Source organism: Puma concolor, chromosome A1 (genome assembly GCF_028749965.1).
Source record: "Puma concolor isolate L17-30 chromosome A1, mPumCon1.1.hap2, whole genome shotgun sequence".
Classification (NCBI taxonomy): domain Eukaryota; kingdom Metazoa; phylum Chordata; class Mammalia; order Carnivora; family Felidae; genus Puma; species Puma concolor.
This window is the reverse complement of record NC_141667.1, coordinates 164,531,180-164,545,998: the sequence shown is the minus strand read 5'-3', so window position 1 is coordinate 164,545,998 and position 14,819 is coordinate 164,531,180. Positions and strand designations below refer to the sequence as shown.

The 14,819-nt window shown below is 45.7% G+C and overlaps 1 protein-coding gene across 1 annotated transcript in view; it reads left to right on the top strand.

Moving 5' to 3' along the window:
- The window catches only part of LOC147584626 (uncharacterized), a 113,771-nt gene that overhangs the window by 96,645 nt on the left and 2,307 nt on the right, over positions 1-14,819 (top strand). The window contains exons 3-4 of the mRNA XM_086708438.1: positions 11,405-11,558; positions 14,192-14,289. Of these exons, the coding sequence (XP_086564564.1) occupies positions 11,405-11,558; positions 14,192-14,289 (252 nt within the window). The remainder of the gene's footprint in view (positions 1-11,404; positions 11,559-14,191; positions 14,290-14,819) is intronic.

Below are 14,819 nucleotides of genomic sequence, written 5' to 3'. Positions count from 1 at the left end.
AGTCTAAAAGCAAGCTACAGGGGTGCCTGCGTGGCTCAGTTGTTAAGCGTCAGACTCGATTTCAGCTCAGGTCGTGATCTCGTGGTTTCACGGGTTCAAGCCCCGCATCGGGCCCTGCACTGACAGTGTGGAGTTTGCTTGAGATTCTCTCTCTCCCCCTCTCTCTGCGCCTCCTCTGCTCATGCTGTCTCTGTCTCTCTCAAAAATAAATACATAGACTTAAAAAAAAATTAAAAGCAAGCTACAAAGCTACTGAACAGCACAAAAACCTTTATAAAAAATTTAAGACACGGAAGCAAAGGCAGATATATTTTGTATATTCATCCTTACACAGGTAAGTCACAAAAACAAGAATGGGAATAACACACACAACTATTAGATTAGAAGCCACCTTCGTGGAGAAGGATGAGTAAGAGAGAGGACGAAGGACATTGTTTAATTTAAAATATTTAACTTAATCTCTTCAAACTAGAAATATTTGAAGCAAATATGCAAAATAATAGTATTTGTTTAATGTCTATGGGAAGTCAGTAGGTGTGTGTTACATTTTGTGGCACCTGCCTGCAGGTTTGAAATATTAACAATTAAATGATTAAAAATGTTACTAATTGAATATGACTTCAACTTGAATGTACTAAAATATACTGCCTTGCCTCTTTTCTTCAGCTTCCCCACTATACTTGTTTTTCCCCAAAGTAAATCCTGAGCAAATCTCATTTTATATGATTTATATAAGTGAAGTCTTTGCTGCCATTGAGTGAGTGCATTGAGGTGGGTTCCATCTTCTGGGACTCCCTTAGAAAGCTCCAGATCTGTCCCTATATGTCAAGTACGAAGGGAGTTCCAAAGTGCTAAGTCAAGTGACGTGTCTGCAGATCCTAGGTGGGAAACATCTGTCTGAGGAAAGGTCCTTTAGCGGTGTGTCAGAAGGGGATGCGGGTGAGGACATGTGTGTAAGGTGAAGGGGCTTGACCTCAGGGTTCTGCACGACGTATGGGGTCAGGGGTCAAGCCGATGTAGGCACAGTGCACCCCAGTCCAGGTTGGAGACATTGGGGAGCCTCTTCATCAACCTCTTATTTTGCAGAGTCTGGTACCCAGATCTGCAAACAGCCCTGCACTGGGATGAGGGAACATCACCTCCATCAAGGATGGCCTGGAGGAAGAGCGCACTCACAAAGCACGGAGAGAACTCTCTCAGGACTGAAAGATGAGAGGTGTTTATGAGGGTAAGAGAGCTGCAGTTGATAGAGGGTATATATTTTTTGAGCAAACTCTGTCCACTGCTCCCAACCCTGCCTCCAACCTCGCAGTTTCCTTCTTGTCCGTCAGGAAGCACAGAAATGCGCTGGCATGCCATGGTTCTAGCAGTTTCATGGTGGAGGCTCAAAGAGGAATCCTGAGTTCTGATGGAGGTGGGCTGGGTCAGTTGACATTTCTTGGGTTGATAGCCCAAAGCAATACCAGCCATTACCTCGGGAGAGGAAACACCTTTAAGTCGGTGTGCGCGATGTCACGAGTGTGTGAGATGTCCAGAAGTACCAGTTCTGCCTTTGTTGTGATTTCATAAGGCCGGAAGTGGGTACCCCACAACAAAAAGGGAGATGGACGTAGGTGTGGAAGATGGCCGAGAGGTCGCGTTTTCTCAAAACACGTTTGGCGTGGAAAAGACACACCCCTGCATTTGCTTGCCTTACATGTTTATGAAACAGTAAGAAGGACTGAATTTGGGAAATGCTTCAGGATAGGTCACCCCTTCCTAGTATATGTTTTCTTCGGCTTTTTTCCACGGTACGGTTTTTCATTTTCTCTACGCCCAGGTGGCTGTTGAGTTTTTTGCAGACCTGCGTAAACTGTTCGTGATGTCGCTCCTTTAAAGCTGAGGCCTTGGTGTCCTCTTTCAGCCACATATCAAAAGGTAAACAAGTAGAGAAACTTCTCCTTTGAAGATTCGACATGAGTCTGTTACTGGTTAAATTTCCCTTGCAGAAATCAAACAGGGTTTCCTGTTGCGTGTTTACCAAACTCTCTTTCCCCATAAAATACAGAATACAGTGCCGCAATTTTCCCATTTGTTAATTTTCCCCAGTGAACTCATGCCTTCCCTTTAAATATCTTCTTTCTTGTAGTCTACCTCGTTTAGCGGTAAACGCAGAGGATTACAAGCATTCTTGTTAGATATAAAACATTCCAGGAAATTTAATTTCTTTAGTCATGGATTTTCGTCGTAATGATACTTCGCATTTGTATAACATCTCTGCTCTGAGAAATTCAAACCCCTTATTCATTATCTGGAGACAAGCATTATTATTGTAATTTTGCATCCTGTGTAACTGAGTCACCGGAAATGAACCAGAAATAAATCATACCTGGAGTGTAACTTGCAAAAGAATGTGACAGCAAGGAGAGACGATTGGAAACCTTCACAGCAGACCACAATTCTGCTGGCTCACCCTTTAGGGAGGAGGGGACTTGATTTGGTCTGGGGTGAGAGTAGACCACAGGGGGATGGTGGGCGGGGTGGGGGGCAGAGACACTGAGGAATGCTTACGGTCAGTGCTGTCACAAATGCTGGATAATGCTACCTAAAAGCTTCCTCTCCCTGACCTTTCTACGATGCACCCCAGCCTGTCTGGGCAGCACGGGGCCACCCTTTTCTGGGCCTGGAAGCCTGGCTGGGCGCTGAGCCAGGGTACAGATCCTTCTCTGGGCCTGGCTCCTGGGCCATGAGAACCAGTGTGGTCCTGATCTAGCTGGATTGCTCACGGCCCTTTGTGCCTGACAGGTCTTCTGTCAACATGCCCAGAATCTCTAGGGGTTGGAGCCTTCACCCGCAGTGGTTTTCCTCCGATCAAACCAGTTTCCCAAAATAGATGTGATGTTTTTGACAAAAAGGAGCTAAGAAGAAGCCGTGAGGGGCAGGGTGGTCCCTTTCTTCCCCCTTGTGAAGTTGACGTGGGCCCTGAGTTTCTTAGTCTCCTGGAGGCTCCTTTCCCACTGAGGGCTTAGTGCAGGGCTCTTTGCTACATTTTACCCCACTTACCAGGCCCAGCAATACTTGGGGTCCCCTGGATAAATACGGAATGGGTAGGAGCTGCGAAGGAGGTCTCCTCCTCCCAACCTGGAGAGCACATCTCCCATCCCCCACTGCGGTCGGTGGAGGCTCCATATTCTGGCAGTTTCCAGTTGCTGACATTTGTATTCCGCATTTCAATGTAGAAATCGAGGAACAGGTTCCGTTACAGCGAGGAATGCACACTAACCAACTCTTGAAATGGAAATAATCATCACAAGCAGAGAGAATGCTATCTGACCAGTAAATTATATAATTGAGGGAGTGCATGAACCAACTGGAAAGGCCAGACACTGGAGTAAGCTCCTTCATTAAAAAAAAAAAAAAAAAAAAAGGAAAGCCAAATGGGGGAGCCCGGGTGGCTCAGTCAGTTGAGCATCCCACTTCTGCCCAAGTCATGGTCTCGTGGTTCCTGAGTTCAAGCCCCCCGTCCAGCTCTGTGCTGACAGCTCGGAACCTAGAGCCTGCTTTGGGTTCTGTGTCTCCCTCTCTCTCTGCCCCTCCCCCGCTCATGCTCTGTCTCCTTCTCTCTCGAAAATGAACATTAAAAATAATACTAAAAAAAAAAAGCATAAGGTAACCTCCTTGGCACACTCACAAAGGGACTATTGCCACGATGCCATAGTGGATTCATGTACCATGAATTTAGAGCAAGTTACTGGAATTTTGAGGGGCTTTCTAATTTGGCATCCTGGCGTTTTATACAATTAGCAGCAGCATTGGCTGGGGAGGCTTTGACAAAGAAGGCAAGCAAAACAGAACCAGGAAAAGAAGAACCCGCAAATGTGTTGCCTTTTTTTTTTTTTTTTTTTAATTTTATTTTGGGTGTCTATCGAACATAGTACAAGAAACTCTCATGAGAACTTCAGGAAAGGAAACATACCATGTCTGTCACTAAAAGGGAAAAAATGTCATTGGGCCAGTGAGCATTGATTAGAACAATAAGAACTTCCTGATGCCAAGAGTCAGAACAAATGTGTGAAAGGGGACCAAGGGACATTACCATACTGCGCCTTTCACAGGAAAATGCTAAATAAACCAAGGGATTCATGTCAATATTTGTGTAAGGAACCACGGCTCTGTCCAAGTCTAAGGCACGCTACAAAAAAAAAAAAAAAAATTCTTGAGAAACTTTGTACAGTATTCCAAATAACAACAAAAATAATACACATGGAGTTGGGGGTGGCCATTCTCATGGTAATGAAATGTGTTTCAACACTGATCCCTTATTGTGGGCTTTGGGGCGACAAGTCTCTGGGGCTCTAGTCAAAGGGAGGCAGGGCCCTGGCCCCACATTGTGTCCCCCTGTGCCTTTGTGTGTGTCAGCTGGGAGATTCTCAGGTCCTCAATGGACGGGCAGGGCACACTAAATTAGGAACGATTGCAACTTCATTTACCCACAACACAGTTTATAAACAGCAAGTTCTTACTTGCTGCACATTTTATTTGTTAGGGTCACTGCTAGCAAAAGTCGAGCACACGGACCCACAGATAGGGCAGCTAGGCCTACAGTTGACCCAGTGGGAAGAAAATTGCAAACATCATTGAAATGAAATCGGACGGTGCCCGCTATCAAGGAACACAGACCCCCACGTGTGTGCCCTGAACCCCCTTTTGGGGAAGTTGCTTGTATCTTTTCAGTCTTGCTGAGAGGCCCCTCCTCGCCACTACTATCCTCCTTTAAAAATCGGCATTTGGGTTTGGAAGGAAACTTCAATTATCCACATCTTTGGTGTCAGGTTTTGAGAGGGAATCCCAGGTTTTGGAAATCCAAAAAGGAAAGGAGAGAAATCCAAAGGAAAGAAACAACAACAACAAAAAAGCTTTCTCCTTTCTCTTTAGCAATAACAGAGAGAGAGAGAGAGAGAGAGAGAGAGAGAGAGAGAGAGGAGGGAATAAGATTCTTCTATTTTAACACTTTAGTGTATAATGGCATATGAATAATATCATTTTTCTGCCATTTATTCAGATGTGAAGGAACTCAGTGAATAATAATAGCTCCTGTCAAAGGTATTTATATTTAAAAGGTCTTTATGTAAAAAAAAAAAAAATTTTTTTTTTTTTTGTCGGGGCTGATTTGTCTCCAAGAGAATCCCACCATCTCCTAGCAACCAACCTGACCATCTTTTTGAATAGATGCTGCATTTACAGTGGGTGCATAACCTTTATGGGGAGGCATTTGCAAATTTAGCAGTCAGGACTCATATGCATTCAAAGCAAGTTGTTAAACTGATCCCAGAGCCAGACTGGTGATAGAAGTCTCAGGGGGTGCCTCTCTTTCTCTCTCTCTCTCTCTCTCTCTCAGCAAAACCACACACACATGATGTATACAACGTCCCCTTCCTCCACTGCCTGGGGCTCCCGTGTACTGAAAATGGAAAACGGCCCCTTCAATAGCCTGTCCACAGAACTTTTATATATTTAAGAAGAAGAAAAACAAGGAAATACAAAGGTTTTGCTTTGCAAATTACCCCACTAATGGAAAGATTATCACTCAAGAAAGAACACGTCCAGCAGGAGCTCATTTATTAAAAAAATTTGTTTTTGAGAAAGAGTGATGGAAACCTTTGGAATTCAATCATCTCTTTTGCTACTGGGTTTTGATTCTTTATAATATATTAATGTCATTTTCATTCCTTGTGAATCTTACAGTGGGGACTTACTGACTATTCGAAAAACATTGGCTAAGGCTCCTAATCTCTCTCTGAGATAAATATTGTAATAACCAAATTATACATGACTCATCTGAGACACAAAAATTCATAGAATGAGAGGAGATAGGAACAGAAAAGGTTTCCTGTGACTTCCAGGTCTAAGAGGTGTGGAACAGCAGAAAAGATATTATCACTTCAATGAAAGGCAATATTTGTTTCATGTAAATATTGCACCCTCTGAGGATGATGGCTTTAAAAGACCATTTCCCTAACTGAAAATTCTTTTAAAATGCATTGGCCAGAACCAAAAAGCACAAAGCTCTCTATCGCTGGTGGAGGCTTTGGAAAGGAGCAAGCCCACACTCCCGTGTCCTCGCTCCGCCCAGGGCCAAAGACTTCAGACGAGGTTGTGACATTCCCCATCCCATCATCACGACCTCCTCTTTCCTCTTCGCGCACTTTCTCCTCCTGTCTTTTCAGGTTTCTGGCTCTCTTCAGCAGCCAGGCTGGAAACACTCAGATGACCGGACAGGATTCTTGTTTTATACTGAATCGTTTTATCGTGGTTTCTGTTTATTCGCCTTCCACGTAGCTGTGCGTTTTTTTTTTTTAATTTTTTTTTTTTCAACATTTATTTATTTTTGGGACAGAGAGAGACAGAGCATGAACGGGAGAGGGGCAGAGAGAGAGGGAGACACAGAATCGGAAACAGGCTCCAGGCTCTGAGCCATCAGCCCAGAGCCCGACGCGGGGCTCGAACTCACGAACCGCGAGATCGTGACCTGGCTGAAGTCGGACGCTTTAACCGACTGCGCCACCCAGGCGCCCCAGCTGTGCGTTTTAAGTCTTCTCTTTCTTTGCTCTGAAAGAACCTTGTTCCCTTTATTAAAAGATTTTCAGGAATCTATCACAACAGCCCTTGCAATTTCTGGCACGCATCGCAGCTCCAAAGGGGCTTTGTCTTCGTCTCATTGATCTTCACATGACATTGGAGAGGTATAGGTTATATTTTATTGCCGCCACCATTTTTATACCTAAGGAAACTGTGCTTTGGAGGGTTGACCTTACTCAAGCTCGTGAAACTAGTAGCAGATGGTGTACCAGATTATAGGACGACCCTGTAGAAGTTGTTTGCTCTTGCCCCTAGATCAAAATACTTTGCAAAGAGAGGTTGGAAAGAAAGGTACTTCTGGAGGCAGACATTAGGTGAAAAGTTGGACAGGATGTGAAGAGATAGGAACCTTCTCGCGCACTGTTGGTGGGAATGCAACCCGGTGCAGCCGCTGTGGAGAACAGGATGGAGTTTCCTCAAAAAGTTAAAAATACAGCTACCCTGTGGTCCAGTAACGGCACTACTCAGCATTTACCCCCAAAATGCAAAGACACTAATTTGAAGAGAGACGGGCCCCCCTGTGTTTATCGCAGTATTACTTACAGGACCCAAATTATGGAAGCGGCCAATTTATATATAATGGAATATTACTCAGCCACAAAAAGGAATGAAATCTTGCCATTTGCAACAACATGGATGGAGCTAGAGAGCATAATGCTAAGTGAAATAAGCCAGCCAGAGAAAGACAAATACCATATGATCTCACGTATACGTGGAATTTAAGAAACCAAGCAAACGAGCAAAGGGGAGTGGGGAGGGCGGTGGTGGGGAAGGAGAGAGAGACAAACCAGGAAACAGACTTTTAACTATAGAGAACACACTGATGGGTCATCAGAGGGGAGGGTGGTGGGGGGATGGGGGAAGTAGGTGATGGGGATTAAGGAGGACACTTGCCGTGATGAGCACAGAGAAATGTATAGAACTGGTGAATCACTATATTGTACAAGTGAAACCATTATAACACTGCATGTGAACTGTTCTGGAGTTCAGAAAAAAGACAAAAGTACATGGTATATCGTTGGCCTGGGTTTGTCAAGGAACCCTGATCTAGTCCTTTGGAAGTCACCGAGAAGGCAGGGAGGAAGGACAAATCAAATGTCCCCCTTCTAGATGCTGCTTATGTGGGGACACTGACTGAGGACCCCCTCGGGGTGGAGGAGGCTGGGAGGTCCTGGGATCTGTCCCCCTGTACCTAGACCAGCCTTCTCAGCATGACCTGTAGGCTCAGAAGTGCACCATTAACCTCACTCCGGACCAGCTACGCCAGAAGCTCTGGGGACTGTTGCCCAGACATGTGTTTTCACAAGCCCTCCGGCCCACTCTTGTGCTCAAGTTTGAGCACTCCCTGCTCTCAACTCCTGCCCCCTATTACATCTGACTAGGAGGGCACCCTCATTCGCACCGTCTGAAATCTTAACCCTAAAAAAGACTCTCCCTGTCCTTAGCTCTGAGACCGCCCCGCCCCATGAGTACGTAGCTGCTCTTCGGGAGAATATGGTTTTGCTCATACTTCAGACTGATGATCTCCTCTTCACTAACTTCCTAAAATGCATTTGTTTTACTTCCAAAGTCTTTTTCTCGCCAATGTGAAATTTCTAACCATGTGTCGAAATGTAACCAGTTTCCAGGTTGCTGCAAGGTGCTTCGTTTACCTTGTCAGAATAGAGGGGGAAAGAGAAAGGAGAACGGTTCTGGAATAAAAAAGAATTACATAGGGGCGCCTGGGTGGCTCAGTCGGTTAAGCATCCGACTTCAGCTCAGGTCACGATCTCACAGTCCGTGAGTTCGAGCCCCGCGTCGGGCTCTGGGCCGATGGCTCAGAGCCTGGAGCCTGCTTCCGATTCTGTGTCTCCCTCTCTCTCTGCCCCTCCCCCGTTCATGCTCTGTCTCTCTCTGTCTCAAAAATAAATAAACGTTAAAAAAAAATTAAAAAAAAAAGAATTACATAAAACGAATCAGAAAAGAATAAAAAAGAATTACATAAAATAAATTAGAAAGGAAAATGTTTTGAAATGTGTGTGAGATGGCGATATTGACTCGTTCTGGGAGTGTCTCCGCAGAGCTGACACAGGACACAAATAGATGGCCTGTATGAGGCTATCATAACCGCAGAGCTGACTCCAGCTGCCTTCTGGTAAATATGAGACCGTGGATCAATTCAGTTAAGAATCTAGTTGATGCAGAGAGAAAAATAGGATGGGCTGTTTGTGGTTGTTAGGTTAACCTTCCCACTCACTCGCCTAACTGCACGAGACAATCTCTCTTAATGAACTGTTTTGCAATCCTAGAAAAGATTGAAAAATTATGTCATTGTAAATGACATTATCCGCTGTCCCAGTCATGACAGTGTTTAGAAGGCGTTGTTCCGTACATCCATGCACACACGCTCAGATGAACTGCCCTTTTGAGTAACTATGTCACACATCTATCTATCACATCAGTTTCCTCCCACTCGAAAGCTTTTCCATGATACATTCGCACGGGGCCAAACCAGACGGGAGAGGTGGGCTAAGGGAGAGCAACTTCACGGATCGTGCGCTCAGCGAAGATTTCCGGAGGAAGGGGTCACTCCAATAACGTTTCTGATTTCCGTCCAGACGTCCTCAACTCAGATAAAAAAAAACTGTGGGTGGAGGAGCAAATCTGAATACGGTTTTCCGTGTTAATCAAAAGGCATATAATTGAAGATTGAACTCGGGCTATAGCTTAATGTACTATTTCTGTGTTGTGCTATTTTAATGGCTCCATCTGGAGACAATAAAGCGACAAGACAAATAGTCTGTTGGTGAGTTTCAGGGCCTCTCTCTGATCCCCATTCATTCTCTCTCTCGTCAGGTTACCAATCCCATCCCCCGATTTTCCCCCAATTTACAGAACTTGAACAAATACATTTTTCATTTATACCTAACTGGCAGCCTGACTGAAAATAGCACAGCCACCATTAAGAACTTTTTCTTCAGTAGCTTTTCTTTTGCAGAGAAGAGGGAATAGTAACTCAACTGGGTTAGGAAGACCCAGAACTTAGTTACCTTTTTTTTTTTTTTAACGTTTATTTATTTATTTTGAGAGAGACAGCACAAGTGGGGAAGAGGCAGAGAGAGAGAGAGGGTGAGAGAGAATCCCAAGCAGGCTCTGTACTCTTGGTGCAGAGCCCAACGGGAGGCTTGAACCCACGAACCGTGAGATCATGACCCGAGCCGAAACCAAGAGTCACATGCTCAACCGCCTGAGCCACCCAGGCGCCCCAGAACTTTGTTACCTTTAAATGATACGTTTAATTTACTCCTTCTCAGGGTCATGTCAACTTTATTTTTAGTTTGCAGACAAGTATCTTTCTTTAGCTTCCTCTTGACCTCACTGCTGTCTTTTGGTTTCTTAAAATGCAGGCAGTTTTCTGGGTATTTCATGAAGGAAAGTTATATCCTGATTTTCAAATGTTCTGATACTTTAAAAAAAGAAGAAAGAATTCAAAGTACTTAAGTGGAATGCATTCATTGTGGTATTTGATCTGATTACTTATCATCATCAAGACTATTTATAGTTTTTACTTTTCTTCATTAATGTGCTTCCCGGCAATGCAAAATTGCTAAATTCATGGTTTCGGTTCCTCAGAAGATGATTCTGGATAGGAAGAAAACTATTCTGGAATGAATTAGAATGAAAATGAGATGCTTCAACAATCCAAAGGCCGCATCAAGGGTCTCTGCCATCCTGTCATTGTGAAGTTGTTAAGTCGAACAGTCTGGAAAAGAAATAAAAAAAAAAAAAAAAACGGTGTTCTGACAGATGGACAGAACCCTCCTTCACCATCCAACAACACCTGTGGTTTTCTAGTCCACCTCGTAGAATTCTCGGGAAGGAATCTCTGCAGCTTCTTTGTTCTCCTAATTGTCTTCCTTAGTAGATTCCTAGAAGCGGGATACAGATGTCACGGTCCCCATCAGGATTTATCATTTTTCTAACGTAACGGAAGCTGATTCCTGTGTTATTTCTTTGTGGGTGCAGAGTAATCAAGGGCCAGAATTGGTGCTACTGTAAGGATTACTTACAGGCACCTTGCCCCACACTGTCTTCCTGAGCTCAGTCAATAACTCAGTAGGATCATTTGAGAATCATTCTGGATGCTTTCTTCTCCCTCCCTATGCACTCCTAAACCACCCCCAAGTCCTCTGTACTTTTCCGGGCAGCTTTCCAATCTTTCCCCCTCATTCCCCTCCCCATTCTCGCTGCCCTTAGCAAAAGCCATTTCAGTCCTACCTCCTTCTTGATCTCAATGGACCGGCCTGTCTTCTCGTCCTAAAACTCATCATCGGCTTCCCTTTGGATGAACTCCGGGTCCCGGAACAGGTGTAAATGGCCCTCTACGTGTTGTTCTGACCTCATCTCTACCTCCAAAACAGGACTTTGCGCCTCCCGTGGGGTCCTAGCCTCTCCTTCCACCGTAACAACCGGTCCTTGTTTTGTCCCTGCTCACTTACCTGCAGCCTGTCCAGATGCGGTCAGACACACCATGTCTTATTTGATAGTGTGTTCTCAGTACTTGTCACCCCATCCATAGTAAATACCCCCAACCCATCTAATGACTGGTAGAAAGGAACGGTCATTTTAGGCTGGGAGTGACGATGGATGGCTTCAAGAATGGTCTAGGACCTCATGCCTGATACGTTTCAGCGTCGTCAACTAGGCTTAAATGATACTTGTTTGGATTAGTCTGATGTCTTTCCTTCGTTCCCTGATGTAACTGGTATTCTACTCTTCTCTCGTCGCTACTCATCCCGTGGGACAGCAGGCAGCGAAGATGCTGGCTGGGCATTATTCCTGCCTCCCGAAGACAAGTCACACAAGAACGTCTTCCACACCGGAGTGAAGCATTGCTAAAGCATGAGGAAAACGGAGCTCTGCATCTCCCGCGACTAAAGCTAGGACCTCCTTTGTCTTTTGTAAGTTTATTTATTTATTTGGAGGGTAGGGAGGGGCAGAGAGAGAGGAAGAGAGGGGATCCCAAACACGCTCCACACTATCAGCGCAGGGCCCGATGTGGGGGTCAAACCCAGGAACTGCGAGATCATGACCTGAACTGAAATCAAGAGTTGGACGGACGCCCAACTGACTTAGCCACCCAGGAGCCCTGCTAGAATCTTCTTTGAATTCATAATTTATGTGACTCAATAATGTTCCTTAAGTTGTACAGTACCTATCCCAGGCCTGGAGGTGGTGGGATGCTGGGGGTCGGTGAGGGTTTTCCGGTGGAAGTAATGGCGAGGCTGAGTGGAGGAGGAGGAGCAGGGTTCAATCTACGTAGTGGTCGGGCGTGGGTCAGACAGCTGGCATCCTAGGCAGGTGGAATGTTATGTGGGATGGACGGTATAAGGGAAGATGTGCTCTAAAAACCAGAGGAAGTTTGTGTACAGAGTTAATAGTGACAGACGAGGACAGAGAAAACAGATGTTAGGTTACACAGGGCCGTACAAGCCACTTTAAAGAGTTTTACATGGTGTATTTGAATAACAAGGAGCGGCTGAGGGATTTTAAGCAGCAGAGGGCAAAGCCACACTTGTGTCGTAGAAAGATAATTCTGGAAAGCAGAATAGAAATGGGCAAGAAGGGAGGTTGGAAGAGCAATTAGGACACTTGTAGAATTCTGGAGAGAAGGTAGTGAGCATAAGCCCACGACTGGGTGGAGGTGAGAGTCACTTAGCAAACAGAATAGATGCGACTTGTTGATTGGTTTGTAGGCAGATGGGAAGGAATAGCAAAGAATCAAGGTACTGCCCTGGTTCCCAGCAAGGGCAGCTGAGTCGATACTTACATCCCTCACTGAGCTGTAACAAGTTCCAGACCTTGTTGATGGTAAGTGCAGGTAGGCTCTCCCAGGAGAGATGTCCACTGGGCAGTTGGCTCTATAGGTTTGAAGTTTGGGAGATTCACATGAGATAGTCATTGGCAGAGAGAGAGAGTTATGAAAATTCTTGGAATGAATGGGACCAGCCAGTGTGAGTCTTAGGGTGAGAAGGGAAAACACGTTAGGACATTTACTGGGGAGATTTTAATATTCAAAGAGCCGGCTGAAGCACACTCAGAAGAAACAGAGAGGCAGGAAGAAAGCAGTTGATGGCGGGGCAAGAAAACCTTGAGAAGAGAGAGTGGCCAGCCACATCAGAGCACAGCAATGGTGGCAAAGGGCAAACCAGATTTTTGTGACCATCATCTCAGCAAAGAGATCAGGTCAAAGGCAGATTTTAGGAGACTGAGGACTACGTGGAAGGCGAGGAAGATGACTAGACAAATATAGACCACGTTTCCAGAAAGTTCGTGTATGAGAAAAAGGAATTCGCTAGGGAAGGCGATGGTTTTGAGGCTAGGTCTTCTTAATTTTCTCCCTTTCTTTGCGTTTCTTAAAACGAGCTGGCATGGGCCCAGAAGAACAGTGGGGTTTGAAGGAACAGAATAACATGCTGATGACACTGGGGGGAGGGCAGGGCCGTGTGGGGAGGGGTCACCCTGGCGATGAGATTCAGCCTTGGTGTGGCACCAAGAGGGGTCGTCCAGACGAAGCGGTGCCTTCTCATGATTAGCTTTTCGCAGAGATGACCAAAGGTGCCTAGCAGGCTTCTGGCGAAGGGAATGGCCGTTAGTAAGTGGCTGAATGAGGCGAGGTCTTGGAGCCACAGAGAGGACCAAAGTCTAGAGGGTTGGAGGCCAAGGGACTCTTAGAAGTGGGAGCCATCTTGTCCAGCCATGTTCTCTGTGAAGGAGGAGGGGGGGTCATCTACTGAGAGAATGGGTCCCCTGGTGACCGGGGAAGGGAGGCGCCATGTTCTCGCGGTGCTGGTGTTCACAGCCGACACAAGACCACACTACCATGCAGACAGACCCTCACATGCTTTTCTCATGAAAATGGCGTGTGGGCAGGAAGGGACGTCGTCTCTGGAATGAAGCGTGTGTGAAATGTTTGCTGAGCCTCTTCAGGGGGGTCGGTCAGACCGCCACACACTCAGGACTGTTTCTCTTTGCCTCTTATCTCTGCGTCACAAGCCTGAAGGCTCCGAGGGCAGCGGCCCCTGGTTCTGAGGGCGCACTCGCTTCCTGTTTACCACCACGGGACACGACTATTTTCCGAGCCATTCTAATGAGATACAATGCGTCTTGGGAAAACACGAGGAAACTGGGGATTTAAAAACAAGAAGGTCGGGTGACACGAGAACTCTCTCGGTGATGGATTCTGAGAAAGTGACAACGCTAGCAGTGAGTTCACCAAAGGGCCCAGGAGCCGGGAGGGAAGTCCTCAGAAGGACCCCTTGGCATGGGGCGGCCCGTGTGTAGGGCATCCAGAGCTTTGCAGCCTCACATCCTCACCCATCTCCTTGCTTCAAGTTACGACTGGTCTATTTTTTTTTCACGATGATGGCAAATGTGTGGGCAGACAATCTCCAATCAAGCTTCCGACCCCTCATTAATTTGTAATAGAGTCGATCGTGGTCACTAAATATAAAACAATTTACCTGCACTTAGAAAGGAATCGGCTCAGTACGCTGGGTGACCACAGGGCATTTGTCTATTCCACTTCCCCCAGGCTGTCTTTTCTTCCAAAGCCTTCCCACTGGCACGCATACAGAGAGGACCACAAGCAAAGCTCCCAGCGCCCCCAAGCAGCCCCAAGCATCCACGGAGGTTGGTCTAGTATTAGCTGTTTGCTTTCATCCATGGCCCATTTTACTCCTCCCCGCCCTCTGCACGAGACACCGAAGGAACAACCTTATTCACGGCCCTCAAGCTACTGCTGTCTCAGGAACAATATATTCTTAAGCACTACATGCATCCGAGATTTGTCTCGATGTGGTCCGTTTATTTTAATTTGGGACTGTCAGTGGGAAAAAAAAAAACTAATTAAGCTCGTGACTGGCACAGCAAACGATTTCAGTCCTGACGTTACGGCCTTATCCCGACTCGTTTCACTATATTTCTTCCACCTGTCAGATCAAAGTCTCAACTCCTAAAACTCAGCCATGCTTTCCTTAATTACTTCACACGATGAATTTGCAAAGGATAGTTCTATGTGATTTATGTCATTTTTAGCTTTGGTCAGTTTTTGCGGGGGGGCGCTCTCTTCACTGAGAAAGCGTGTTTTAAAAGTTGCATTACAGTGTTTTGTGCTTAGAAAAGCGTTACACATAAAGGTTTTCAATAATATGTTGCCTCTT